The sequence below is a fragment of the Amphiprion ocellaris genome, chromosome 1 (assembly GCF_022539595.1).
Source record: "Amphiprion ocellaris isolate individual 3 ecotype Okinawa chromosome 1, ASM2253959v1, whole genome shotgun sequence".
Classification (NCBI taxonomy): Eukaryota; Metazoa; Chordata; class Actinopteri; family Pomacentridae; genus Amphiprion; species Amphiprion ocellaris.
The window spans coordinates 42,429,153-42,439,727 of record NC_072766.1 but is presented as its reverse complement, the minus strand read 5'-3'; the positions used below and the strand labels follow the sequence as shown (position 1 = coordinate 42,439,727).

Below are 10,575 nucleotides of genomic sequence, written 5' to 3'. Positions count from 1 at the left end.
GTACACACAGTACAAGTACACACAGTAGAAGTACACCCAGTAGAAGTACACACAGTGAAAGTACACACAGTAGATGTACACACAGTACAAGTACACACAGTGAAAGTACACACAGTACAAGTACACACAGAGGCTGGTGGTTGTAATCTGCAATCAGCATCAGCCGAGGCAGAAGCAGGTGCAGCTCGTCCTATCAAGAGCCATCCCTGCTGCTTGTCACCGGACCGTGAACCATCAGTAGTCATTTCTCTGCACTGTTCTCTCCAGCCACTGAGTTACCTGGAACTTCTAGTAATTGTGTCTTTGTTCTTCCTGCTCCTGTCCACCTGGTTCCTCCGACTATCCGGCCAAACCCTCCACCTGGGTTGGCTTCTCCACCTGGATTCCACTCACCTGGACCATTCTGCCTCCACCTCTGGCGTTTCCATTCACAAGCCTGTTGCTGCAGCCTCCATGCCCTGGAACCTTCACCATCGACCAAACACCACGTCTGCTCCTTCTCCCTGCAGGTTAGTATCTGTTGTTCTGTTGATTCTCGCTCTCGTATTTACTAGTATCTTCCTGCCGAGGTGTTACCTTCTGTTGGTTGTTAATCTTGCTTCGTGTTCGCATTCCGCCAACCCACTAGGGGTTTTCCTGAGTCAGTCTGTGTCTGTATGATCCAGTATTTCCGGTTTAGTTTTGTAGTTCTGTTTTTGTGAACCGCTGTAAATATAATTCCTCATTTTACATACTACTGTCCCACGTCTCATTTCCTGCACCTGAGCCTCAAAGGAAACCATAACAGATTTTACCTTTGCTGATATTGAATTTGCATCAGTTTGTTGCATTTTGTCTCTTTCTATACTTTGGGTATCTTTGCAGTTGTTTTTCATCTTAGTGTGAACATTTTAGTCTCCTTTTGGTCATTTTGTGCACATTTGCAGCCGTTTCATACATATTTGTAGACATTTTACATGATTTTTCTTGTCTTTTTGTGGTCTTTTTCATCACTTTCTGGCTGTTGTGTGTCTCTCCTGACCAGGACTACCACAGTGAATGCATAGTCCTGACAATAAAGCATGGAGGGATTGTTTTGTGGGGGCTGCACAGTGGTGTAGTGGTTAGCACTTTAGCCTTGCAGCTAGAAGATCCCTGGTTCACGTCCCGGCTTTCCCGGGATCTTTCTGCATGGAGTTTGCATGTTCTCCCTGTGCATGCGTGGGTTCTCTCCGGGTACTCCGGCTTCCTCCCACAGTCCAAAAATATGCTGAGGTTAATTGATCATTCTAAATTGCCCGTAGGTGTGAATGTGAGAGTGATTGTTTGTCTCTGTATGTAGCCCTGTGACGGACTGGTGACCTGTCTAGGGTGTCCCCTGCCTTCACCTGAGTCAGCTGGGATAGACTCCAGCCCCCCATGACCCTAGTGAGGATTAAGCGGTGTATAGATAATGGATGGATGGAAAGATTGTTTTGTGTATTTGTGGTAACTTTGTGTGTCTTTAAGATGATTTTATCTTCGCTTACATTGAATTTGCATCAGTTCATTGCATTTTGTGTCTATTTCTGTACTTTTGTGTGTCTTCGTAGTTGTTTATCATGTTTTGTGTTTATTTTCGTTTCTTTTTGTGCACATTTGCAGGTGTTTCATGCATATTCATGGACATTTTACATGCTTTTCTTGTCTTTTTGTGTGTCTTTGCTGTCATTTTGTGCTTATTTGTGTTTACTTTGCACCTCTTTGTCACTGATTTGTGTCTCTTTATGGTCTTTTAATACATTTTTGTAGTAATATTGTGTTTCTCTTTCATCGGTTTGCATCTGTTTCTGCTCTACTGTCTCTGCATTTGTCTGTCGTGTGTTTCTTGTTTATTTTGCATCACTTTTTTGTCATATTTGCAGGTTTTTCACGTTTATTTGTGTCGTTTTTGTGTGCCTGCTATCGGCAAGAAGTCGATCAGAGGAATAAAGGGAAGATAAAATAAATAATTAAAATGAGAATAGAACAGTCATAATCATACTGAGGTAATAAATAATATCACACATGATTATGAAATATTGCAGAATGTGGTTCCTATTTTATCAGATTAAACTGATTCAGGGTCAGTTTCACTTCCTCATCTTTTCCTACCCAGCCATTTTGTCTCTAGTTTTGTTTTTTTTGTGAGTCATAGATGTGTTTTTATTTCATTTTGTATTGAATTAAAATCAATTTATTTTCATTTTTTGCATCTTTGCATCATTTTCCATCTACTTCTGTTCATTTTGAGCCTCTTTCTGGTCTTTTTCTGTGTCTTTGCAGGTGTTTTACATCTGTTTGTGTTCATTTTGTGTTTCTTTCTTTGGTTTGTGTCTCTTTGTAGTCTTTGTGTGGTTGTTTTTTCTCTAGTTATTGTGCTTTTTTGTGTCTTAGAGGGGATTTTGCTCCTGCTTGCATTAAAGTAGCTTCAATTTTTACTCATTTTGTGTCTCCTTTTCACTGGTTTGTATCTCTTTCTGGTCTTTTTGTGTGTCTTTGCAGTCAGTTTATGTTTATTTGTGTTAATTTTGCGTCACTTTTTGTGTTTGCATGTCCTAGTCGTCCTTTTGTGTAACTCAGAGGTGATTTTATGTTTCCTTGCGTTAAATTAGCATCAGTTTGTTCATTTTGTGAGTCTTTGCAGGTGTTTTATGTCTGTTTTTGTTCGTCTCCTTTCTTGCCATTTTTGTGTCTTATTACAGTCATTTTCCCTCTGTTTGTTTATTTTGCGTCTCTTTCTGGTCTTTTCTGTATCTTTTTTTCATTTTTTAAGGCCAATAATTAGAAATTTGTCATCTGCTGGAGCAAATACAAGAAAAATCTAAATAATCTGAGTTTATTCTGTCAAACTGCTGATCTGTGAACATCAGGAGGTTGAGCTTCTGTTTTGTAAAGTCTTTTAAGATCACATTTATCTGATCTTTTCTGCAGACAAACTTGAATCTAAACTCATCTTTACGTCACTGAGAGCCGCTGAGATGCAGAAATCTGAATCTGAAGACGAGGAAGGAGAAAGCAATTTGTGTTTCTTTGTCTGAAATTCAAATGGAAGAAGTTTTTGTCTTATTTGTTCATAGAAAAGACAACAAACGAGGAAGTGAAACAAGAAATGATTTAACTGCCTGAACTCCCTGATGTCTGGTTGTGTTTTTATGAGCTCTATGAGTTATTTTATGTTTATTTCTTCTTTTTGTGTTTCTTTCTACACTTCTTTCATGTTTCCTCACAGCTGGTTTTCATGTATTTGAGCTCATTTTTGTCTTTTTCTACCTGAAGCACGGTGGCGGCATCATCATGACGTGAAGCACGGTGGTGGCATCATCATGATGTGAAGCATAGTGGTGGCATCATCATGATGTGAAGCATGGTGGTGGCGGCATCATGATGTGAAGCATGGTGGTGGCGGCATCATGATGTGAAGCATGGTGGTGGCATCATCATGATGTGAAGCACGGTGGTGGCATCATCATGACACGAAGCATGGTGGTGGCATCATCATGACATGAAGCATGGTGGTGGCATCATCATGACATGAAGCATGGTGGTGGCATCATCATGGTGTTCCTCAGCAGCAGGTCTTGTAAAGGTAGAGGATAAATGAAATCCTGGAGGACAACCTGATGATGAGACGTGGAGAAGATCAGTTTTCCATCCAGACGATGAGTCAAAGCAAACAGACAAAGATCCTCAGAGATGGTTTGAAGACAATGAGGAGGAAGTTCTGTCAGAAAGTGAAAAATAAATGAAGTCTTAATTAATCTGGATTAATTTTACTGTTTGTTTTGGTGTTTTGTCGCCTCCGGTGCCTGAAAAATAGTAAACAAATAAATCAACAATAGATCTATAATCCTTCATTAGTTTATTTCAAGCCAATAGGTTCAGTGCAACTCTACTTCTGTGCCTGGACCAAGTATCTAAGTAAGGAACACAGAAAAACTAATAAAATGATATGATCTGGAGAGCTAAAAGCTGCTGTGTACATGCTTGTCAAGGCTGAGAACTCTGAAGTTAGTCAGAAATTCATCCTGCAACTTGCTCTTTAATTTTATTGATTGTCTCGTTGGTAAGAGGTTTGTGTTTCTCCATAAAAAATGGAAATAAAAAGAGAAAAATAAGTCAGAAATAAACAGCTACAATCTCCTCTAAGCTCCAGAACAGCTGCTCAGTTTTTTTGTTAAATTTTTAATGAGCTGTTTTCCATATTTGCTCATTTCTGGTATTTTATTTTGGTGATTTCAAGCAGGACTTTTACTCTGAAAGGGTTTTTGTTGTCTCCTGGATGAGTCCTTCATGTTTCTGCCATCTTGCTGTCCGTCTGAATGCTGATGAACCCATGGTAAACAAAGTGTCTGTTAATAACTCTGACCCACAGCAGCGTCGGTTCTTCAGCTTGTAAACTGATTCCAGCGAAAACAAAAGTGAAGGCAGGCAGGCGTCGCTTCAGCCCTCCGAGTCTCCATGTTCACATCCATGTAGCTGTCCAAATGTGGATCCTCCAGCAGAAGCTTTACCTGGGACTCATCCTGTCACACCTGCTGGGAAAAGGTGAGTTTAACCACCAGGCTCACCTGAACCAGATTTAACTGGTTAACAGATGATCTCCTGGAAGGTTCCTCATGGTTCTATAGATATCAGCTGTTCAGAGTCAGATTCATGCTGTTTGTTACCAACTAGACTTCACTTTTGGTTTACACAAATCAGACAGATTTCAGGACAGATTATTTACTTGATATTTGGGACCCAAACTTAAGTTCTTTAAAACTTTTTGGCTGGATATTAAGAATTTCTTGTTTTCAGATGTGAGAATTGTGTCATTTTCACCCTCAAAACAACTGTTGAAGTCTCTTTAAAGCTTCAATTTCTCCAGAAATGAAACTCCAGCAGCCATGAAATGTGGTGAAAACTCAGAATAGTTTATAGTAGATCAGAATGATGAAATAGAAGCAACAGAGGAGATGTTTTTTATTACTGGTCCTTGAAGATAGAAAACAATGCAGGACTTCCAATCCAGGTTGGTCTAGTGTCTCCATAAAGTTCCTGTTAGTGTATATCTATGGATGGATCCATATTTCTACATCTAACATGACATCTAAGGTTAAGATGACTCAAGAATTATCCATAATAACCCCAAATTGTTCAAAATTATGTGAAACTTGTCCAAACTTGGGGCGGCTGTGGCTCAGTTGGTAGAGCGGGTCGTCCAATGATCGAAAGGTCGGCGTTTCGATTCCCGCTCTGTCCTAGTCATGTGCTGTTGTGTCCTTGGGCAAGACACTTTACCCACCTGGCCTCCAGTGCTGCTACTCACACTGGAGTATGAATGCGTGTGAATGCTGGTGGTGGTCGGAGGGGCCGTAGGCGCAGATTGTCAGCCACGCTTCCGTCAGTCTGCCCCAGGGCAACCAAATGTAGTTTACCACCATCAGAGTGAGAATGTGTGAGTGAATGAATAATGGATTCATTGTACACACTTTGAGTGTCTAGAAAAGCGCGATATAAATCTAATCCATTATTATTAAAATGGTTAAAAATGTGTCCAAAATAAGATAAAACTGACTTGAAAACTGGTCAGAATGACTCAAAATGGTCAAAAACTATTACAAAATTATTCAAAAAAGTACACAAAATGTCCTGAATGACTAAAAATTGTCCAGAACAACAGCAATGAATAATTACTGGTCCTTGAAAATGGAAAAAAGTGCAGAATCTTGTCGGAAATTTCTTAGAAATGATTCAAAATAAGATACAGATGGTCCAAAATTATTTGAAATTTTCCAAGATTATTCAAAACTTGTCCCCAAATAATTCAAAGTTGTGCAAATCACGATAAGGATTGTCTAAAATGACTCAAAATTGTCCAAAATTTGTTCTTCAAAATAAAAAAAAAAGGTGCAAAACCTCCAAACCAGGCTGGTCTAGTGTCTCCATAAAGTTCCTGTCAGTGTTTATCTATGGATGGATCCATGTTTCTACTAAAATCCAGTCTTTGGTCCACATTTGTCCAACTGTTGAGGCTCTAACATCAGTAGAACCTGATGTGCTCAAGTTTGACCAGACAATGTTCCAGTTTTTAGATGTTAAGACTAAATGTTGATGTGGACTCATTGGTAGGAACCAGAACCTGGTGTTCATAGAGGTCTAGATGTTGGTGTTCATAGAGGTCTAGATGTTCACAGAGGTCTAGATGTTCATAGAGGTCTAGATGTTGATGTTCATAGAGGTCTAGATGTTGGTGTTCATAGAGGTCTAGATGTTCACAGAGGTCTAGATGTTCATAGAGGTCTAGATGTTCATAGAGGTCTAGATGTTCACAGAGGTCTAGATGTTCATAGAGGTCTAGATGTTCATAGAGGTCTAGATGTTGGTGTTCATAGAGGTCTAGATGTTGGTGTTCATAGAGGTCTAGATGTTCATAGAGGTCTAGGTGTTCATAGAGGTCTAGATGTTCATAGAGGTCTAGGTGTTCATAGAGGTCTAGATGTTCATAGAGGTCTAGATGTTCATAGAGGTCTAGATGTTGGTGTTAGATGAACAAAGTTACAAGCTGCTTCATGTTGAAGTTTACCAATATATGAGGTTGATTTTGTCAAATGTTTTCATACGGATACTAGAAATAAACACATATGGAGTGCCCTCACTGAGCATGTGCATGAGGAGTAAAATGGCCACTGGTTTCGTCTGTATGTTTGAGCTTCACTTTCTGTTTTTCAAGTCATCAGGATGAAGAAAACAAATAGAGCAGCTCTTGTTCTGCTGTCAGCTTGAACCAGAGCTCAGAGCTAGAAGAGTGTAAACCTCTCCTGGTTGTGGTTCCTCTAGGTGGCGCTGTGCAGCTGTCCTGTCGGCCTGGTCAGAGCGCCACGCTGCCGTGTTCCTACAGGTATGAGTCGGGCGGCCAGGTGTCCCAGCTGTCGGTGCAGTGGTGGAGTCCGGACGGCCAGCTGCTGTGTCACTACATCAAACACAAGACGTTCAGGAACTGCAGCTCCGGATACAGCATCAGCTACCAGCCCGGCAGCATCCGGCTCACCGTCCACCGGGTCCACGACCACGACTTCGGGACTCACGTCTGCTCGGTGAGCAAACCGCACAAGTTCACCGACGTCAACATCGAGCTGGTCAGGATGTCAGGTGGGTGTGGCAGGTGAGGGGCGGGGCTTAGACCTGCATCACAGCTGTCTGTCAAGTTTAATATAAGTCTGAACTTCCATCTAATGCATGAAAAATATGATGATTTAAATCTGTTTGGTTTGGGCTCCAAGAAGAGAGTTTCTGTTTCGTTTTTCTTCACTGTGGTTCATTTTTACTCTGAAGTCCTGCAGCTCTGTGGAACCAGAACATCACGAAGAAGGAGAGAGAACTCAGAAATGTTTTGAAAAAACACAATTCCTTGATTATATATTTTACAAAATTACTCCAAAATACTTCACAACATGTCCAAAATTTTTCAAAAATGTATCCAGACTGACTTATTCCATCCAAAATTACTCATAAATGGCCTAAAATGACTCCAAATTTACCTAAAAAGTAGTCAACATTGGTCCAGAATGAATGAAAAATGTAAACTTTGTCCACGTTTTTCTTCACTGTGGTTCATTTTTCAATCTGAAGTCCTGTAGCACTGTGGAACCAGAACAACATGAAGGAGAGAGAACTCAGAAATATCTTCTGGCAGGAGGACTCAGAAACAATGAATAGAAACTGCAGCGCTCATGCTAACAGCTAACGCTAACAGGGTGCGTTTGTTTTCCTTTAGAGTCCAATACTTCAGCCCCGGTGGGTGGAGTCAGTCAGTCTGGTAAGTTACAGCTTCATTCAAATGCCTCAAACAGATATTTCACCAGAAATATTAAGCATCAGTTCCTGTTCATCACTTTCCCCAGTTAGACTTATAGCTTCTGTGTATGAGTCCAGGGGTTCGGCGGTACGTCAGAACTAGTCACGTGGAACTAGTTCCTGAGTGGAGCGGATGAATATGTCGTCACACGGCGCTATCAGACAGCTTTGTTTCCATTCTCTGGTTGTACTCCACCTTGGATTGTGCTACATTCACTAACTTTTGTCCTTCGTTATGGCTCCCAGCGTAAGTCAGACTCTTCTGATGCTTGGAAGAAAAGGAAAGCTGTCTCCATGGAAGTGAAATTAGATAGAATAAAATGCTGGGAACAGGAAGAAACACCGACAAACATCGGCCGGTTGCTTGGCCTCAGTCCCACAGTCTTGTAACTGTCCCGACGATCTTCAATGATAAAAAAGCATCATATTCTCTTATGTTCTTGTAAAATGATTCATACGTGCATGAAAGTCGTTGGTATTCATGACTTTATGAAGTACTGATTGATATTGTGATGCACGGAACGGCTTTGGTTACATTTTCACTGGAGTTCCAACTTACTTCGAAAATCGACCTAAGTTAATCCATAGGAATGGAACTCCAATGGACTTCCTGTGTACATACATATATACATATATATATATACATATATATATATATATACATATATATATACATATATATATATACATATATATATACATATATATATATACATATATATATAGAGAGAGAGAGAGAGAGAGAGAGAGAGAGAGAGAGAGAGAGAGAGAGAGAGAGAGAGAGAGAGAGAGAGAGAGAGAGAGAGAGAGAGAGAGAGAGAGAGAGAGAGAGAGAGAGAGAGAGAGAGAGAGAGAGAGAGAGAGAGAGAGAGAGAGAGAGAGAGAGAGAGAGAGAGAGAGAGAGAGAGAGAGAGAGAGAGAGAGAGAGAGAGAGAGAGAGAGAGAGAGAGAGAGAGAGAGAGAGAGAGAGAGAGAGAGAGAGAGAGAGAGAGAGAGAGAGAGAGAGAGAGAGAGAGAGAGAGAGAGAGAGAGAGAGAGAGAGAGAGAGAGAGAGAGAGAGAATATCCTGGGCTAAACGCTGCCCAAGACCATCATAATTAAGGTGTTCTTATATGTTACGACCTGGATGTCTAGCATGACCAGATCATAACAAAAAGGAAGCGATGCTGAATTTCCAGAATGATGGGCAGGATTTTAGTTGGAACTTTATTGGTTCTAAAGGAAAGTTTTGTGTCAGATGTTGCTCAGAAAAAATTTAATAACATGAAAATATCAGATTTAATACATTATTAATTAAAGTGAAAATAAGACTTAAATCCAAATTTAACAAGTGAAACTGACAGTGATGCTTCAATAGAGAAGTAATATTGCTTATGAAAAAACTGGAAAAAACTATTACTGAGTACGTAAAAAACTTTAAAAAATACTTTATCTTTACAGTTTTATTCAAAACACACGTTTTCATTTATATTTAAATCAACTTTTAAAAAATAGTTTATTGGAGAAATATTCCTTTAAATCTGTTCTTACTCTACATTTTTATCATCATCATCAAACATGAAAAGATGAGTTTTTCTTCTAATTAAAATGTCTCAAAAATACAGAGTTTAATGCTAAAAATGAAGATTTTCAGTGACAGATTTATCCACATTTAAGGTTCTGAATGTTACAGTCGATTAGTTTTGGTCTTTTCAGGTCATTGATTGATAATTTAAATCCTCATTCTGATGGTCAGAGTTGAAACTGAATAATTCCTCACAGGTTAATGGTAAATATCATTTATCATATGATTAAAAGCTGCTCATGACGTGTTTCTTTGTGTTTTCAGGCGTCTCCTGGAGAATCTTCGTTCTTCACGGTTTGGGATGTTTGTTGGTTTTTATGTAGGGGGTGAAATGTTTAATTTATTTACAGAAAAGCTTCAGTTTTACCTGAAAACTCACCTGGAAACCAGAATAAAAACCGCTGCAGTGAAGACAGTGTGTTGGTGTGGACTGTCGTCATCATTTACAGGAAACATGGAAAATAATAATCTTCCATCAGAGTCAGTGTTGCTGCTGATCATGGATATATTCAGGCTGAGATCATGACGAGAAGATGAAGCTGCATTTATTATGCTGCAAATAACATATTTTTAAATATAAAAACAACAGTGGCGTCATTCGAACGCACTGGTATTTAAAATATGTTTGGGCTCTACAGGCTGTAATACCGACACGTTCCACTTGATGGCGACGTTCTCTAAGCAGTAAACACGAAATAAAACCATTAAAATGAATCATTTATTCATTTTAATGGATAAAAGTAAAGTTCAGGTTCTGTAGATGTTCACAGATTAATTAGTTTTAAAAGCCACAGATGCAGTTTTCTAAATTTGTAAAACGTCACATTTGTTGGGGACTATTTTCAGCGGCGGATTGATACGCTTCTGGTACTGAGCTGAAATAAACTAATGAAGGACCGTTGATCCATTGTTGGTTTATTTGTTTATTATTTTTCAGCCACTGGAGGCGACAAAACACCAAAACAAACATTTAATACAGATTAATTAAGACTTTATTTATTTTAATTTTCTGACTCGGACTCCAGAACTTCCTCCTCGTTGTCTTCAAACCATCTCTGAGGATCTTTGTCTGTTTGCTTCGACTCATTGTCTGGATGGAAAACTGATCTTCTCCATGTTTCATCATCAGGTTGTCCTCCAGGATTTCATTTACCCTCTACCTTTATAAGACCTGC

The 10,575-nt window shown here is 39.5% G+C and overlaps 1 protein-coding gene across 1 annotated transcript; it reads left to right on the top strand.

Annotated features, from left to right (window-relative positions):
- The first annotated feature begins 250 nt into the window (after positions 1-250).
- LOC111568737 (uncharacterized) lies at positions 251-10,027 on the top strand. Its single transcript, XM_023270526.3, has 5 exons — positions 251-509; positions 4,373-4,545; positions 6,820-7,131; positions 7,757-7,798; positions 9,665-10,027. The coding sequence occupies exons 1-5, from the start codon at positions 454-456 to the stop codon at positions 9,721-9,723; spliced, it is 642 nt and encodes a 213-aa protein (XP_023126294.1). The 5' UTR covers positions 251-453; the 3' UTR covers positions 9,724-10,027.
- The last annotated feature ends 548 nt before the right edge of the window (positions 10,028-10,575 follow it).

Coding starts and splice junctions, on each gene's coding strand:
- LOC111568737 (XM_023270526.3), top strand. CDS start 454: ATGCCCTGGAACCTTCACCATCGACCAAACACCACGTCTGCTCCTTCT. Junction 510..4,372: donor TCTGCTCCTTCTCCCTGCAG/GTTAGTATCTGT, acceptor TCTGACCCACAG/CAGCGTCGGTTCTTCAGCTT. Junction 7,799..9,664: donor GGGTGGAGTCAGTCAGTCTG/GTAAGTTACAGC, acceptor TTGTGTTTTCAG/GCGTCTCCTGGAGAATCTTC.